Genomic DNA, 19,846 nt, shown 5'->3' with positions numbered 1-19,846 from the left:
TTAGGTGTTGGTTTTGAAGAAAGAAGGGGAACCACACTGGAAGCCAATGGATGGATCACAAAAGAAAAATAAGAGAGGAAATGAACTTGAGCTTTGGTACTGATGATGAAGAGGTGACAGATTTAGGAGACATTTAGGAGGCAGGATAAGTCAGTCATGGTGAGTGTGGTGTGGTGTGTGTGCGTATGGCTGTGTGCGTGAGTGTGTGTGTACATGCCCTTGTGCACATCTATGCATCACAGTTGAATGCCAGGGAAGAACAAGTAGAAACCTAAAATAATAATGAGATTTAAGGTTAAGTATCATCATTAATCACCCAATCCTTGAGGAAACATAAGCTGGAGAGCACATTTGGCCATCAGATCAAAGGTGACATAGTGCACCAAAGGGGTCGTTGGATATGTTACGCTGATGCTAAGGAATATGGCCCGGGCCAGAAGAGGCAGTGCTACTTCAAGATATGGTAATGGATGACATTTCCCAAGGAGAAAATGTACAGTGAGGAGAGACAAGACCTTGAAGACTTTGAGAACCAATAACATTTAACCAATAATCAGAGTAGTGAAGGGTCAGAAAAGTCAAAAAGGAGTGTCAAACGCCATTAATGGTTCAAATTAAAATCTGAAGAGTGTTTACTAGATTTAGAAACAAGGAGATTAAATGACATTTATAAGATTTATTGTTTGGCTGGTTTGTTGTTTGTTTTCTGTTTTGGGGGTGTTTTCCCCCAGGATTCTGCTCAAATGGAAAGCCAGGTAATGCAGGGTTTAGGAGTAATGCTAAGCAAGGGAGAGAGAGTGAATATAAATTCCTCTTTTCGAAAGTCTGTAAAGGTAAAAAGTGCATTATGAAAGCATCAAAATAACAGAGAGCCAAAGGTTTAATTTTGTGTTAAAGTGTTTTGAGCATGCTTCTTATAGGAAAAGAATTTAAATTGGCCTAAGTTAGAGAGGGTAAATAATAAAATACAGTGTTGAAATATCCACTATTATAGGAAATTCTGATTTTGAAGACTGGAACATCGTTTACCTCATTTTTTCAAGAATTTTAAATTAACTCTATTTTTTTTTCCAACGTTTTTATTTATTTTTGGGACAGAGAGAGACAGAGCATGAACGGGGGAGGGGCAGAGAGAGAGGGAGACACAGAATCGTAAACAGGCTCCAGGCTCTGAGCCATCAGCCCAGAGCCTGACGCGGGGCTCGAACTCACGGACCGCGAGATCGTGACCTGGCTGAAGTCGGACGCTTAACCGACTGCGCCACCCAGGCGCCCCAAATTAACTCTATTTTTAAACAAATAAGTTGCAGCAGGATTTTCCTTAATTCTTCAGTTATCTCTGTTTTTGTTTTTGTTTCATTCTGTTTGGGATTTAGTTTCTTCAGATTATTTCTATAGCTTCACAGTCCCAATAAGGAAAGGTGGGTTATGAAATAATTGTTTTGGGGTGCAGTGATTCCATTAGGTGGAATATCTTGGTATCAGACCTCAAGAAACCAGAAGGAATGATCTCAGAGGTACAACAGGACTGTAGTTTTAGGGAAATTTCTTGACCATCTGCCACATAAAACTTTACACATTGTTTCCTGCCTTTCCTAGCTTCCTGTTTTTTTTCCAGGAGATTCAAAGTCTAATAACAACTCTCTTAAATTTTCTCAAGCAATTATTATTCAAATAAACTCCAATTTATAAGCTATCTAATATACAATATTTATATGGCTGTAGATGCAACCTAATGGCAAACATTGACCTTTTTTGTGTAATAGCTATATCTTTCTTCAATAATATTCGTAGCTAAAGTTTTACAGCTTCTTTCTATTCCCATACACCTCCTGATGCCTTCATTATGAGTTTGGCTCTTCATTGCTATTTTCATTTGAATAGTCTGTTCATTTGGTACATAAGCACTATCATTTAAAAGAATACAAAAACATAATGAAAGAAAATTCAAAGTATTTTTAGGAAATAGAATTGTTTTTACTAGTTCTTATGTTTTCTGGAGTACTAAACTTAAGTAGAGCAAAAAAAAAAAAAAAGTCATCATAGTTTTATTTCTGTTTTAGTTGCCTGCTTGGATAAGGATATTTCAATTCTCAAGATTTACCCTTAACTCTTTAATGTAAAATATTTAGCTTTTTATAAAAAGAAGCAAGCATTTGGAATAATTGTGTTTTTATACATAGAATGCAATCCCACATGGCGAACTAGAAGTGAGCTTTCAGAAAAATGCAGCCAATATTTCGCTAATGGGGCACCATTTCCCATTCAAGACTATCACCTAAATAACTAAGATTCTTATAGTCAGGAAAAGAATATATAAATTCTAACACTACATTTTTTAAAAAGCCAGAGAAAAAGACTGAGTCAACTAGGTCAGGAAATGACTAAATTCCTCTGAGACAAGTGCTTGAGATCCTGGGCTCTGAGCCAGATCCCTGGGTTCAAATCCAAGCTTCTCTACTTAGAAGCTGTCTGACCACCTATCCGCTCCATAATCTGGTTTTCTAGAATGTAATATGACACAATTAATAAATGTTGTAGGGTTGCTCAAAGGATTCAGTAAGATAATAAAGACACTTAAAACAGTGTCTGGCAGTTAGAATTTAGCAGATAATCCTGCATTTGACTCTTTGTATTTGTAGAACAAACCACTGGCTATTTCTTGTCCTTTGCATGACCAGTGAAAACATTTCAATGGTAATTATTTCCCCCACTAAGTTAATGTAAAAGTAACTGTGATAGAAATGTTTAAAATCTTGATTTATTGTGGACATTTAAGTCAACATAATAGCATGCCTTTCAAAGAAACAATGGACACTATTTCCAGGCACACAAACTGCATATTTTGTGAACTTCATTCAAACTCAGATAAAGTAAAACCACCTTCCATCTAGTTACTGAAGATGAAAAGAATTTGAGGCTGTGCGAGTGATCACCTTGTTTAAATACTTGATAAGAGAAAGAATATAAAACTACAAAAATATGTATTTTTTTAAAAAAATCACAGTTAGTGACATTATGTTTCTAAGAAGGAATTTTATTTTCAAATATCATTAGCTTCCAAATATCACTTTACATGGTTGTATTTCCTAGTCATTAAATGTTTACAGCAATGTGCTTGTGGTATCTGTCGCACTGATTTAAAAATACATTTTGGTCATTACTATCTCTTGCTGTTTGCCTGCAGTGAGCTCTCACATAATTAGGGCTGAATACACTGCACTTTTAAAATTAAACCAAGCCTCTGGGAAAGAATCATGGAAATAGATGGTTAAAGGACACCCAGGCAATTAACAAGCATGATAAAGTTAAAAATTGAAGATAGGAAAGTAGGTTAAGAGCTTTTCTCTCTCTTTCCAACATGATGTGTTGATACAGAAGGAACATAGATTTATTTTACATAGAAAAGGGATATAGAGGCAGTCCACATTTTAGTCAATAGGTAATCCCTTTGCTATTTTCTAATGGATTTTTCTACCTTTTAAGCACACAATTCCAAAATAATTCTTGACTTGATTGACTTTTACAACAAGCCTGAAAACTTTATGCTTTTTAGAATCATAACAGGGTAACAATAGACTGATAAAGATTTAAAGGTTAAAAATCTGAGATAATCTCAGCAAATAGTTCTTTTTAACAACAACAAAAAAATTACATGCAAAAGTGTTGACTACTTGTGATGGTTTGCAACAAAACTCTCAGAAATAAATAGTAAAAAATTATAAAATGTAGCTAATAATTAAATATTATGGAATTAATGCATCATGATTTTCTCTGGTGGCATATATTTTGTACAATTTCCCTATTGGCATTCTTTCCCTCCATTAAAGTCAATCCTCATGTGCCTGTCTTCTTTACTAGACAGAAAGTCTCAGAAAGACTGTTACTCTTTAGTTTCATTTTTTTTTTATATCTAAAGCACCTAATACTCACTGAAAACATATTCAGCATTCAGTAAATACTTACTGAATGAGTGAATTCATGAGTACAATCCTATGTCTTTTAGATAAACCACTATTACTTATTTGTACTTATATATTAATCACTTAGGAGGATAATAGAAGCTGAAAGGAGAATGTAATATTTGTTAAATATTGGTTATGTGTCAAGCATCTTTCACATATTTTATTTTCACTACATCCTTAAGGCAACAGATAGCATTTTCCCAAATTTTACAGACTAGCTTCAAAGAGATTAAACACCTCCTCCAATCAAGTCAAAAGAGTTAAGGTTCTGACTTTTCGGAGCTTATGTCTGGGTCATTTTCCCACCATAAGGTTGCATTATCTTGTGTTGCCTTAACATTATTAGGGTTTTGCTGCAAACACAAATCAGATCTATAAGTAAAACAGAAAGATAAATAGGAATACTACATTTTTTTCGTTATAGCCTGATCTTTCTTTTTGAAAATTAATGCCTCTTCTCCTTTTTTCCTTATTGTTATTGTAAAACAGATACAGAAAATAATGACTTATTATAATCAAACATCCTTGAAATCACCACCCAAAACAAGAGGGAGAACTTTATCACCACTCTCCCAGGAAGCCCTTCCCTGTGTACGATCCCAATCACAACCCCCTCGTACCCTCTGAAATAACAGTTCTGCTGGCTTTCATAGTAATTGCTTCCTTGAATTTCTTAATATAGTTTCATCACAATTATGCATCCCTAAATTGCATAGTTTGGTCTGCCTCAAACCTCCACTTTCCCTTCCATCCCATTCTTGTCTTTACTATCTGTCTGCTGAAGAAACTGGGTGAGAGGCCCATCGATTCCCCAACACTGGATTTTGCTGATTACATGTACAAGTTCAGCATGTTCCTCTGACCTTTGTATTTCCCGAAGTTTGGCACCTGGACCCAGAGGTCATATGAGATTCAGATTCCATTCCATTGGCAAAACTACACGTGGTGTATGTTCTTTTATCAAGAACATGCAAAATTTAATTTTGCTCTTTTTTGTTATTAGTGGCCACTGATGCTCAACCTCTAGATGCATTAATTGAATGAGGATGGTAAAATGGCAGTTGTCTAATAATATCCTTACTTTTTCATCTATTAACTTTAACAATTTTATGAAGATACTCTTTTCCTCCTCTACTATTTGGTTACATATTGGTTCAGATAATATAGGAAAGCAGGATAAATGCTTGATTTCTTCCCTTTTATTTACCCAAATTTCGAGGTAAAGAATTAAGTCTCTATGAGTTTCAGAGGTTAAGCATTTTTTGTATCATTATGAACTCAAACATCTGCTGAGTTTGAATCTGTTGAAATTCTCACCCTTTTTGAAGCTCATCTTGGCTTTTTCAAGTTGACTCCTGATTCTTTTTTATATTACCCTAGTAGTCTTTGATAATTCCCTTACTATCTGGTATGTCAAGTTGTTCCAGGCCCTTAATATGTACTTCCTGCCCCAGACCTGGGATCAGCCATCTTTTCTCCTGAAATTACTGCAGAGCTTTTGCTATTGGATTGTGTGAATCCCACCCCAGTTTTGGCTGTATCTCCAACAAATACCTGTTGGGTATGGGGGAAGTCTGCCTATTCTCTGGTTTATCAGATGACCTTGATTCTCATTACTTCCTTCTTTCAACCTACATGGAAGTTCAAAAAAAAGGTCTTGCAAAAAAAAAAAAGGTCTCGTCCCAGTCTGTTTATTTTTTAGGTTCATGGGGATAATTTTGCTATAAATGTTATTCATGTGTTTTGTGCTATCTATCTGCTCTATTTTTATGCACAAAAACTAAGCTACCACTATCTTCTAAGACTCAAGTTTCCTTTCATTTTAAAAATTATGTCAACTTCAATTTTCTCGTATCAAGATCTATGGTATCCTTTCCATTAACATTACACAGGGATCAATTTAACCGTGCTGATTCAGAAAATTTTGCATTGGATTTTTTTTAAGTTTGAGGAACACAGTAAAAGAACCTACTTACCACAGAGCCAAAGTTCAAAATTAATCCTCTTTCAAAACACAGACTCAATATTTTATTAATTATACCTATAGAGACAGTTCTAATTTCCAATCCTTGCACAACAGGACTTGACATGTGTACTCTTATACAAGGCAACAAAACTGGGTAAAAGAAAAAAATAAAAACATGATACATAAAAAAAAGTAGTGTCATTCTTAATGTCATTGCCCAAAGAGATATATTTTCAGCTCTATTTTGATGAAAATAGCATTGATTCCAAAGGCAATGACATTTAAATAGCATTTATGGGGCTGTAAAACAAGAGTCATCCCAAAATATCCACAAAATATATTCCCAATTTTTTAAACTACATAAAAACATACATTACAATACACAGAATTAATGCAAGTATGGATGCATATTATTTTAAATAGCTTCAACCTTTATTTCTCAGTATATGTTTCTGTGTGTTAGGTTGGCCTATCTGCACTACATTAAAGTATTTCTTTTTTTTTTTTTTTTTTTTCTGTAAGAAATGTAGGGAAAAGACCAGCTTGTTGTTGAAAATTGTGTATAAAAACTAGGATTGAGCATAATGTTGCTAAGATTTCTTCATTCACTCATATTCATCGAATGCCTACTTTGTGCCATACATGGATCTGGCCTTAGAAATACAGTACTTTATATTAGGGTTTATATTTAAGCCCCTAAGTAAGGCTTAATTATAGATTAGGAAAGATAATAATCAAATTAGATAAACAAAAAATTTAGTATAATAAATTGTAATAACTTCTATGAAGAAAAGACAGGGCAGAGATATGGGGAATAATTGATAAGCAGGGGTTTGAGACAGGGTTGAAATTTTACTCAGGTTGTATCTGTTTGTATCTTTCTCCTATCTGTTTGTATCTTTCTCCCTAAGTATTGTAGGGATCATCCTATTTGCAAAACATGTCACAATTTTTCTGCCAGATAATTTACTAGCCTATACATTTTCAAGAACTTTTTATAAGGGTCAAATAGACCTTCAGAAAGCCTGCAACAATCTACACAGTCTCTAGAGTATTATGTTGGGAAGCTCTGGCCGTGGCAACAGGATTAAATAATTCACTAATACTTTTCTAGGTATTCTGATTTCAGTTGTTTTTATCTTTTATAAGTTTAAAATTATTTGGATTTCATTTTACTGAAATCTGAGGAGAATGGATTTTACTCAACTGTTTTAGTTGATTAATACTACTTATCGTATCATTTATCCTTTAATATATGGATTTGAATTTTTTTTCAAATATCAAATTCAGGTAGTTTATATTTTTGGCTCTTATAGCTGGTGATTCTTTTTATATTATATATCCTCAATCATGGTTGTTAAAATGTAGAAAACGTACTGATATATTTTAAAATATTTATCTTACAATCAGCCACCCTATGAACTTTACAGTTAGCTTGATCATCTCTCAGTTGATTTGATCGGATGTTTTGTTTTGTTTTGTTTTGTTTTTAGTTTATTTATTTCTTTTGAGAGAGAGTGAGTGAGTGAGGGGAGGGGCAGAGAGACAGGGAGAGAGAGATTCCCAAGCCGGTTCTGCTTTGTCAGTGCAGAGCCTGACATGCGACTCAAACCTGTGAACCATGAGATCATGACCTGAGCTGAAACAAAAAGTTGGACGCTTAACTGACTGAGCCACCCAGGCATCCCTCAATCTGCTTTTCAAAGCAGGTAAACATCATCTACAAAAAACCATCTAGTGTCCTCTCATCCCAACTGTTTCTCGCTATCACTTTGTGCACTGACTTTATTGCACTGACTGACCTATCAAGAACAAACATCTATTCAATCCCTGCTGACCACGTATCTAGCCTCAGAACTAAGCTGTTTGGTTGACAGGGAATTCTCTGCCCCTTGAGACAAATCTTCCTAGCCTCAGTTCTAATTCTTCAATGGCTTGTCCAAACGAAACTCTGTCTCTAGCTATCTCCTACCCATTGTTTTTAGTATCATATTTCTGTGTAAAAATATTAGATAGTTCAGGAAGTCTTAAGCTGGAGGCCAAAAATAAATGTGCTTGCAGGGAACCACAAACCTCTTGAAATCACAGATAAAATTTTGTGAATATATGCACTTTTCTAGGACAGAGGATCCACAGCTTTCATTTGATTCTTAAAGTATTCTATGAGCCTGACAACCTGACAGTCACTAATGGACAGGCATGAATGATTAGCTTAACCAATAATTACAGCTTACAGAATCCCTGGGTTATTTATATTGTTCAGTACAGATACAACCATAACTAGGCAGTTTCAGCATGTACCTCTGCCGTTCTATAAACCAAAAAAATACATCTGAATCCAAGACCGTCTCTAATCTTCAACCTAATTCACTTACATGATTATTCAAAACAAATACCCAATTTATTGCTCAGAACAAATAACCTTTCTAAAAATAATCATTTAAATATTGAATAACTTCTCTATAGAAAAAATAAGGAGTACTCATTTTCCCTGTAAGTACCACCAATATAACACTCAACATTCATTTTCTCAGCTCCTACTCACATCTCTCAACTAAGATTGCATAATTTTTAATAAGGTATATCATCTTTAAAAAAACAAGGCTAACACATTCTGCAAGGGTAATAAGTGACATCTGCTCAAAAATGAGGTAAAGACATTAAAATCATCCTTTTAAATTTGCAATCTTTCTTATATTTCCAAATAACCATTTTTCATAGACTATTAAATTTGACAATAAAAAAATGAAAGAATTTAGCAAGTTATGAATCATTTTATTTGGCTCCTATATAACGTTTAACTGATTTGAAATAAGATACCAAATGGTTTAACTATGCCATTTCCTAACGAAAATAAAGATTAACAGGAAGGAGTACATGCAACTCAATGCCATTAGAATTTCCCCTAAAAGCTATTCTAAATGTTCAGTATGATAGCATTCTATACCAACTTTGAAGATAATAATGGTGTATCTGCAAAGTTTTACAGATAGAGGATGCATTAGAAGTTTTCCAGTGCTAATTGCCTCATGAGTGAAGCTATTTCATATAGCACACACAAAACCTACCATTGTACATCAGGGTTTCTGCCGCCGAGACTTAACAAGATAAAAAGAAATCAGAACAGCCTAATGCTTCTATGGCCCTGTCTTCACAGACACTTTTGCTTTAAAGAATTCTGAAGATTGTCAAGTATGTGCGAAGAGAGTATTTTCTTTTCTCAAATAGTTCACACTCCTTAATTCCGTTTCAAATTTACTTTCATGATAATAGCTAACAATTACATAGCATTAAGTGCAGAGCATAATTTCTAAGCACCGTGTATCTAGACACTATAAAAATATTTATAATATCAACATAAAATATGTATCGCTCCAACAACGTGATAAGATACATATGTTATTTTCCTCATTTTATAATTGAAAAAACTAAAACCCAGAATTTTGGAGACTGCTACATTATCATTTAGCTTACAGTATTTTTCCCACTTCTTGATATGTAAATTTCTCTTTGAACAATCTTTGTATTGTCTTCTGACCCAGCTTCTGTGTGGAGACCCTTTGTGGGGTCTTCTCCTTCCCTGATGCTGAGCATTCTGTGAGTTTCTCAGAAAAGACATTTCACTTCCTGCTATCTGGAAACTTTTGTTTAAAATGTCCCTGTTAATTCCATATGTCCCTTTTCACACTTGTTCTCATTTTGAAACTGTTTTTTATAGATTTTGACCTGATGAGTTATCCTTTATTTTATTCATTACATGTTCTGTTCTTTCTTCTTTTTGCCCTAATTCTGAGAGGTTTCCTAGACTTCATGTGCCAACTTCTTATATGTGAGCACTTTTTGAAAAAAATTTTCTGGATACTCTTTTCACGGCATATTGTTCTTGTTGTCTTCCATAAAATATCTTCCTGAAGACATAATTTATAGACTATTTTTAATAATGTAATTTCCCTTAACCCCAAATGCCTCTCTGTTCTCTGGACTTTCTTTTGCTCTTTGACTTAGTCTCTCTCTTTTATGATGGAGACTTTTCTCAGAAGACTCATAATGTTTTGCTTACATATCATATTAGATGATAGAATACCAACATATAATTACAGTCTCTATGTACATATGTAAGGCTTTTTGAAAAATCGTTAGATAATGAACAAGAATTTTTACTGGAAGATCTTGAAATGTCTCCCATTGGATATAGTTTTCTTGTGTCCTGCTTGGGGAGAATTGGCCTGACTCCAAACATTCTAATGTTAAGACTGAAAGTTCTGTATTCACTAGGAAGTGAATTTCAGCCTGGCTTTCCTGGAAACTGCTTCTTAACTGGTACCTCATGTCCTAAGCACCTCTGGGGCTCAGTGGTGAAGAATCCTGGAAGTAAAATATAATTTCTCCATTAGCTTCTGTATTTTCCAAAATATTTTTGAGATCTCTTGTTCTCTGTTTTCTCCTCTTTCTTCTATTTATCTATCTAGCTGTGTGTCTTCTCATATTATTTTGGAATGGTTTCAAGAGGTAGGAAGAATAAATGATTAGGTTTAATCCATAATGTTTCCTTGCAGGTTAGGAGAATTACTTATACTAGCAGCCTTGCTTCCTTTTAGGTTGGAGTGACAGAATTAAGATTCAGAAGAGCTGAATTCCTGGCCCAGTTCTTACTATCTATGTCACCATGTTCATGCTACTTAATGTTCCTGCAGTTTCATTTAGTCATCTGCACGCTGGGCAGGGAAATGTAATGGTTGTGACATGTCCTTGCAGGTGGCAGTGGGGAGTGGATGCTAGGTGTTGCTTTAGGGAAAGGAAGAGCTTTCTTTATCTGGATTTACTAATTTTAAGATTAAATGTGTGCACACCCTGGTTGCAGACTGATTAGTTGTCTATTCATTCAATAACATTTGTTAAAAGTCTGTATGCTGACCCAGTGATTTCAGTTCTAAGATAAATGAAAATACATCTCCTCACAAGAAACTGTACAAGAATGTTCACATCAGCGGTATTCACAGTGGCTGAAAGGTAGAAACAATGCAGATGTGCATCAACTGATGAATGGATAAACAAATCTGGTATAGCCATACAACGGAACAGTCTTCCGCAAAAGAGAAAGTGCTGAAACATGCTACAGCATGGATGAGACTTGAAAATATGCTAAGTGAAAGAAGCGAATAACAAAAGACTACACATTATATCATCTCACTGACATGAAATGTCCAGAAAAAAACAATCTCTGGAGGCAGAAAGTAGATTGCTGACTGCTTACAGCAATGGGGGCAGGAAGGAAGGGGAGAGAGAAATGAGTGCTAATAGGTAGGGGTTCCTACTTGGAGTGATAAAATTTTCTAAAATTGGTTTGGGTAATGGCTGTACAACTCTGTGAACATACTATAAAAAATTCAATCATATACTTTAAATGAGTGAATTATACTGTAACTGAATTATAGCTCAAAAAGCTGTTAAAAATAAAGCATCTGAGAAAATTGAAGCAGGAAAACAATCTCTTATGTGTACTTTAATGGCATTAGAAATACAAAATTGAGTAATATAGGTGAGGTCATGGAATTTAAATTCTAGTGGAGGGACATAAATAAAATAAATATAACTATAAATTCCAATGAAAGAAGAGACCCAGATAGAAAACTAAATGGGGGGGGGGGGGAAGCTGAGGGTGATCACAATGATTAAATGAAAATCCAAATGACAAGGAGAAACTAGGTGTGATGCAAAATGACAGAAAGTAAAAAGAGAATTTTAGACAGCGGGGTTAAATTTCACATGAAAACCTCTGTGGTGGGGAGAACTCAGCTTACTGTAGGGGCTGAAAATTTACCCAGGTGTCCAGAAAATAGTGAGGGAGTAAGTTGTGGGTGAGGAGGTTGCATAGATAAACTGAAACTATTCAAGATCTTGTAGCTCATCTTGTAGCTCAAATGTACTGTAGGAGAAATGGGAAGCCTCTAAAGGGTTTTAAGCGGCATGATATTATTAGACATTAAGTAATATTATTTGCTTTTCAAGATCACTCTTGCTACTCTATGACAAATAGAGTTTTGACTTTCTGTCCTAAAACTACTTGTGCACATCTAAACAGAAATCTCAGCAACACTGATAAACCTATGTCACTCACAATTTTAAAAAGTGCCTCTGGGTGCCTAGGTGGCTCAGTCAGAGGAGCATCTGACTCTTGATCTCCACTAAGGTCATGATTTCACAGTTCGTGGGATCGAATCCTGTATCGGGCTCTGCGCTGACAGCACAGAGCCTGCTTGAAATTCTCTCTCTCTCTCTCTCTCTCTCTCTCTCTCTGCCCTTCCCCCGCTCACATGCTCGCTTGCTCCTCTCTCTCGCTCTCAAAATAAATAAACATTTTTGTTTAAAAAAAAGTGTCTCAACCAGTGGCAATGTTAATTGGTAAAGTCAATATGTATAGAATCTCTAAAATGTTCACAGTCAGTAATTCCATTCCCTGGACTGTCCAAAATATAATGAAGAGTAATATATAAAGATGTTCACTGCAGCACTATTTAACCTGAAAGTACAAAATCTGTAAATAGTTGCTAATTCTGTATATGTGTAATTAGCCTGACTTCTTTAGAATTGTAGCTAATGTCTTAAAAATAAAAACAAGTCTACATAAATAAGATGGTCCAATTATAAATCCAGGACATGTATAATTTTGCTACTTTGCTTTAACCAACTGGTCAGTTACTATGTGAAATGGCTGAAGATTATTATGGGGAAATTAACTATTAAACTTGAAAAGGGCCATGACATCCATTTTTGTCATTCAAACTTGGGTGAAAGTGTCAGGTAAACGTTCAACTAAAAAATAATCAACATCAATATATACGCTGTGTGCATATAATCGTGTACAGAGGTCCTTGAATAGTTTCATTCCACATGCACAACGCACACACACACACACACACACACACATCACAGATAATTAATAGCATCAGAATGGTTTCTTTTGCAATAACACAGATAATACCAGGATGCACCAGGGAGCATCACCATATTCCCTTGATTTTTTTTTTTTGAAAAAAAACTAATGGTAAGTTGTGTATCAAGATGCCTTCACAAAGAAATTTATTTGTAGAAGAAAAGTATTCAGTCTAAGTAAAAACAGTCTTTTTTCCTAGTAAATGCAGATTTTTTCTTCATTATCACCACCTCTGCTGCCTAACTCAGAGTTTGTTACTTCTTTGTACAAAATAATAAAACGAAAATTTGTCACAGACTCTGAAAACATTCAGCACTCTTCATTGTGGTGCTATGGTTTGCCATAATTTGTATTTTAATTATAAGAAACTATATTTGAAAGTCCTTACTCTTAACCCATTACTTACTTGTCTCTAAGTAATGAAGTGAATTATCTGCTAAAGAAAAGAATTACACTTAGAGTGGCAAAATGTTCACATAAGCATCACATCAGATATATTTTGCCTGCCTCTTACTCACTTTGGGATATAGGTTCATTGAATAATGAATAATGCAGAATTACAAATACTACTTAAATTGCTTTTTGGTGTTGGTGTTGCTTCAGTTTGTGGTTTTTGACCAAGTAGATATAGCTTAATTAGATTTTGTTAAATGAGCTTTTGATAATGAGTAATGTATTATTCTAATGCATTTAAAATTCTTGCATTACTCATCAACATTCAAGTTCATAAATACAAGTCAACATAATTAAATGTGAATTGGTAAAAATGCATCTGCCCAAAGATTCTCAGTTTATAATAAGTCCCAAAAGTAGGTTTAAAGGGAAAGTTGCTCAGAAAAAAAATGCAAAACATCTTGTAACATTTTAATAGTATAATGTCACACTAATATCTATCAAATGCAATTAAATAGTGAAACATCAAATAAAATTTAAAGTTTTGCAACTTAAATGGATACTAAGAAAAAGTAATGGAATAAAGTCATACTTCCAAATCATTTCACTTTAATTGGGCCTAACAGTTGGTAGAGTCACTAGGAAAAACTTAATTGAATTTATAAGATATAAAAAGTTTCACCCAACAGAGAAAATAAATAAATTCTTATGGTTAATTTTGGCTGTGTTGATGTGGAAAACAAATAAAAGGAGCATTGCTGGGAGCGTACAGATTGCATTTAGCACAAAGATAACATAACAGTAGGCTAATTAGTCCTTAAACCCCAGAAGGTTGAATTGTTTTTTCCTGAGAAGCTCCTAGAAACAAAGGCCTGTCTCTGACTTACTGTGTAATATGGGCGGAGCCTCCCTTCACTAATGAACATATCAGTGACCTCTGACATCACTATTATTGTGGCTGCAACACGAAGCAGAGATGGAAGGCCAGAAATGGCAATAGCTTCAGGAGGTGACTCCCGTCTCTAGGGTCCTTGTGTACTTACGACACAATAAGCCTTTCGTACCGTTGTTCATACTAATTGATGAAAAGTAGTGGAAGAAATAACAAGCCAAGATATAAAATCTCCTCCCTTACCAGAGGCAAGATGTTGGCCGACAATATATATGAAAAGGGAACATTATCTATAAAAGAGCCCTATATATAAGTGTGACCCAGGAAAATAATGTCAGAATCCCTGAAATGGCAAATAGTCTGGGGATAAATTCTTCCAAGGTAAATTACTCAGATAATAAAAACCATCCAGAAAAGTCCTCTATTCCTTCAATCCATTTGAATGATTATGTCATAACTATAGATTAGCTGTGAAAGCACAATGCTAGGCCAGAGTCACCTTTTTATTAAATAAATAAAAAATAAAATTTTAGCTAATAAATATATAATCACTGTTAGTAATCTCAAGAAAAATTACATTTAACCTCCTAATTAGATATTTCTTTTTGTGTGTGTGGTACACATGAAACTCAGCAAGACTGAGACTGTGTCCTTACTACACAAAGACCAGTATAATTTTACTTTTTTCTTTTTGGTTTTTTTAAGCTTATTTATTTATTTTGAGAGCAAGAGAGAAAGAGAGAGAAGATGCATGTACAAGTGGGGGAGGGGCAGAGAGACGGGGAAGAGAGATTTTTTTTTAAAGATAATTTATTGTCAAATTGGCTCCCATATAACACCAAGTGCTCATCCCAATAAGTGCCCTCTTCAATGCCCATCACCCACTTTCCCCTCTCCCCCACCCCCCATCAACCCTCAGTTTGTTCTCTGTATTTTAAGAGTCTCTTATGGTGGAAGAGAGAATTTCAAGCAGGCTCCACACTGTCAGCACAGAGCCTGAGGCAGGGCTCAAAATCACAAATGGTGAGATCATGACCTGAGCCGAGATCAAGAGTTGGCCGCCACTTAACTGATTAAGTCAGCCAGGTGCTCCTACTTTTACTTTTTAAGTAACTATATTTTCCCTAGTTTGGATGATTACATACCATGGTATAGACAAAAACATAAGATTTTAATTTTTTTTTACTAAACTCTCTAGCTCCCACCCAGTTATTTCTAAAAACAAACAAACAAAGAGAAAAAAACAAGTCTTACAAGACTAAAATCAAAGGCTATGTTCCTTCTGGAGGCTCTAGGGGAGAATCCACTCCTTGCCGTTTCCAGCTTTTAGACACTGAATGCACTCTTTGACTCCTGGGACATCACTGTGATCTCTGCTTCCATCATCACATCTCCCTTTCTGCCACCCGGTTATTTCTAACAGTTTTGGTAGTATTTGACTCTTCTTTAGTCCCTGAAGGCTTCTAACATCATCCTCTCCTGAGAAAGAAGGGAAATACAGAGCCTCTGCCCTACTTACACCGGAGATAGGAGAAAACTACGTGCCAGACACAGCAATAGCTCTCTTGGGCAGGTGAGAGAAGCACCTAGTTAGCTCTGCGGGAGTCTCAGTGGGAGCAAAGCCCAGGAAGTGGAAAAGGCCTTGGCTCAGAAGTCATCCTAAAAAGGGACACTGGATCACCAGCACAATGGTAAAGTCCTGACCTACCCCGGAGTGGCAGACTCCTCTACATTCAGCAGGATGGGACTGACCAAAGAGCAGAATGAGTAAACTTTCTTGGCCATGCAAAAGCTTATGAAAGTATCAAGTTAAAAAAGAAAAAAAAAAAGCACTTTATTTCAGTATCTCCCACCCCTCCATGGAAACTGATTCTTAAGTGTCACTTTCTCGGTCGCTGAATTGTTACTGAACATCAGTTTGGCATTGTAGGAATCATAGCGAAGCCCTGCCCTTAAAGTGTCTTCTTCAGGAAAGAGCCTGAGGTGAACAGATCATAACCATAACACTTCTACTATGTTAGAGATTTTTCCCATATTTCTTGTCCTTTAGGAAAAAAAGTACTGCCAGAGTTTTGTCTTTCTTATTTCTGCTTTTTCCGTTACATTATCCTGACATGTTATATAGGTTTTGAGAAATCTTATTGATATCATATAAAAATGTTAATGAAATAATAATAAGATTTAAATGTCTTGACATAGGCAAATAAGTATTTACATCATTACTTTCTTAGTTTTTTTCTTTTGGAAAAACATATATTGTAATTGCGAGTTTTAAAATCTATCTTTTTCAGACACCTTCCAGTTAGAAACCTAAACCTAGTAATTGTTTAATTTGTGTCTGACATTTCCTTTCATCCAGTTATGCAAGAGAAAATCCAGTATTGCAAACTACTCCACACTGGATTTTGTTTAGAGTATTACCTCACTTTTTAATCATTTCTCATTTATTTGAAGTGCATGGTAAAAGTTAACCATCAACTGATCTCAATTTATTTCTTAGTCACTTTTTTTGTTGTTTGATATTTGTCTCAGATGATTCACTTGAGAAAATGTGGAGAATCTTTAATTTCATGAATTTCATTCATTCAAAAGATTCTGGCACACTATTCCAATTCCCGAAAGGTGGCCCTATGTTTTTATTCAGTAGGAGGTAGTTTAATTATGTACCATGTGCCACATTTTGAAAAGTGTAGTCTCTTTTTACATTGTTCAAGAAATAAAAGTAAAAGTAATCAAAAGGGATCACTCAATTGAGGTAAAATAAATAAAGTGTAGCATTTTATTTGCATGTGAACAGTGAACCACATATATTACTGGAAACGCCATGCTTACTTTTGTTATTAAGGCTGAAGCCTGTTTCCTTGTAAAGTTTTTCTCATGAAAGAAAAAAAAAGGGCACTAGGTTGCAACATATTTCCACTGAGGATTGAGGGAGAGATAGTTTTCTACATTTGATTCTAACCTTTAAAATTTTAAAGAACATGACAGTCTAATGTGCCTTAAAACAAGGTCATTTATAAGTCTGCTTACCTTCCTGAGGGAGGAAACGTGGCAGTTTATTTAGATCCTTTTCAACGCAAACATTCTTACAATCTAACAATTTGCTATAGACTATAAATGTCATTACATTCTATAAGTCCTCCTTTGGACTTTGTTACATGTTTTGGTAAGTAAGAACCTTAAAATGATACACTTCCTAAAAGCCATTCACTCTATGCATAAATTATAGACGCTACTGATTTCTGAGACAATATATAAAATTCAAAGAAGGTGAAGACGTTCACTCCCAGGCTTAGTGCGGCAGGAGTTTGGGTTTTCCAAAGCTAATGTCATTCAGAACTGTGGACAGCTCCTGTGGAGGCATGGAGTCGATGGCAATTTCCCTTAAACATAACTCAAAGTAATGCTGCTTTTTATCGCTATCTTTGATTGCTGTTTAATAGACGCCTATTAAATCGGCTTAATTTGCACATATACTCTTTTTCACTGACTCTTTTTCTTTTTCGAATGAATTCACTTAGAAAGAAAGAAAGAAAGAAAGAAAGAAAGAAAGAAAGAAAAAGAAAAGAAAAGGCAAGCCACCCTGAGTTTTAGAATTTAAATGGAAAACCCAACCTTATTCGGAAGCTGCAGCGTGTGCGCACGTTAATAAGAGGATCTACTTCACGACCTTCATTTGATAATCTCTAAACATGCTTATAACCGAATACATACTTGGGCGACAAATAAGATCGGGAAACGTCTTAATTTTAATTCTCCGAAGCAGTTTCCCTGGCGGACAGCTCTCCTCCTGCCCTAGTTCCCGGGCTGGGAAATGGGAAAGAGATTTCCGAAACAGACTTGTAGTCAAGGTCAAGAAAGGGTGTCTCTCAGTCTCAGGGAGGGGGCTCTGGAAACGCCCCCTGTCTGTTTCTAGAACTCAAAGCTTCCTGCCACGCTGCTGCCCAAGCTGGCAGCGCCTGCCCGGCTGAAATCTCAAGTCAGGGACTATCCAAGCGCAAATTGCCCTTCCTGAGCCTGCCAGCCACTATTCTGAAGAAATGCATTGAGGATGCCCAGTGCCTATAAGCAGATGAAAAACAGATTAACATTCCCCAGGGGTGAGAGCGGCTGGAACAGCTAGGACTTGTGAGTCACTGTCTCCGCTTGCCCCATCCTCTCCTCAAACCCAGGAGCGCCTTCTTCCCCTTTGGGAAAGGCGGGGGGCAGCGCGAGGATGGGTGTCACCCCAAAGACGACTTTCTGGCCGCTTCCTTACACTCTCAGCTCCGAAGTAAAAGTTTTTTTGTTTTTTGGTTTTTTGTTTTGTTGTTGTTGTTGTCGTTTTTTGGCACAACTTAGCATCCTCCCATCTGGGGGGGGGGGCGGTTACATCTTCCCCGATGTATCCCCAAAGTTCACAAGGCAAAGGAGGCGAAACCTCCCAGGGATTCCCGGGCAACAGGAGCTCCTCATCCCACCCCCTCCTCGGCGGAAACTAGTTGAAGAGTGGAGCCCGAGCAGCCGGAGTGGAAGCCGCCGGCAGCGCCACCCCCCTCCCGCCCCGCGACCCCTCCCTCCGAGTCCCCGGGCGCCCCCTCCCAGGTGCGGGGACGCGTGTTGGAGGGCGCGCCCGGAAGGGAGGGTGGGGCGGCGGCAGGGAGTCCTCACCTGAAATCGCTGTAAGGGTGGATAATCCAGAAGCCTGCAGTTTTAACCCTTTCCTGCTCCTTTTCCACCGCCTTCTGGCTCCCAAACATGCGGAGGGAGAATTTGTTGACCCCGGGCTGCAGCATGGAGGTGAACTGCCTCTGCATGAAGCCGTACTGCCGCCGGGGGCCCTCGGCGTCCTCGAAGCCCCCGGCCGACTCCTCGCCGCCGCCGCCGCCGCCGTCCACCTTGAAGCACACCGAGTTGCCGTGCTCCTTCGCGCCGGCCCCGCCGCCCCCCGGCGGGGTGCCCAGGCGCTTGTCGGCCGCGGCCGACCCCGCGCCCGTCGCGGGCGCCTTGGCGGGGAAGACGCTGTTGCCATCGTCCCGGCTGTTGGACGAGGAGTTGGGTTTGCCGCCTCCTTCCATGCCCGGGGGACGCGGCCGGCGACGGCGCGGGCTCCAGACCCGCCGGCCGCCCGGCGCCGGGGGCACGAAGCCGAGGGGGCAGGGGCCCGAGCTGGCTGCCGGCGAGCCCGGCTGCCCGTCGCGGCGGCGGCGGCGGCGGCGGCGGCTTCTGCTTCCCGCCCGCGCCGCTGCTCCCTGCGCGCCTCGCTCCCGCCGCCGCCGCTGCCCTCAGTGGCTGCGCTCCCGGTTCCGCCGCGGCTGGTGCTGAGGCTGAGGCTGCCCGAGCGAGGCGAGGCTCCGCTCAGCCCTCGCGCGCCAGCGCCTCCCCTCGGCTGCCCTCTGCTGGCCGGAAAGGCTCTCTCCCCGCCCGCACAGCGCGCACTCTCCCTGCACTCTTGCTCCACTTCTGCCCAGCGTGACATTGAACTCGGGAGCCCTCCGAGGCATTTATTTGTACATGTTGTGAGAGAGTCGGTGTATGTTTGCACGAAAGAGGAGAGAGAGAGGCAGAGAGGCAGAGAGGCAGAGAAAGACTGAGCTAGCGGATTATGTTCGTCCGAAAGAAATAAACACCCTGAAACTCACTGAGGCATTGTCACATTGTCTGAACGCCTGTTTGAATGATGTTACAGACTGGGAAAGGGAGAGAGCTTGGCTCTG

The 19,846-nt window shown here is 37.8% G+C and overlaps 1 protein-coding gene across 1 annotated transcript in view; it reads right to left on the bottom strand.

The window, feature by feature from the left end:
- The window catches only part of HCN1 (hyperpolarization activated cyclic nucleotide gated potassium channel 1), a 399,603-nt gene extending 380,396 nt beyond the window's left edge, over positions 1-19,207 (bottom strand). Inside the window, exon 1 of the mRNA XM_047866836.1 lies at positions 18,801-19,207. Within this exon, the coding sequence (XP_047722792.1) occupies positions 18,801-19,207 (407 nt within the window). The remainder of the gene's footprint in view (positions 1-18,800) is intronic.
- Positions 19,208-19,846: the final 639 nt, after the last annotated feature.

The sequence above is a fragment of the Prionailurus viverrinus genome, chromosome A1, assembly GCF_022837055.1.
Source record: "Prionailurus viverrinus isolate Anna chromosome A1, UM_Priviv_1.0, whole genome shotgun sequence".
NCBI lineage: Eukaryota > Metazoa > Chordata > Mammalia > Carnivora > Felidae > Prionailurus > Prionailurus viverrinus.
Note: the sequence above shows the minus strand (reverse complement) of the source record. Positions and strands in the feature narration are given on the sequence as shown.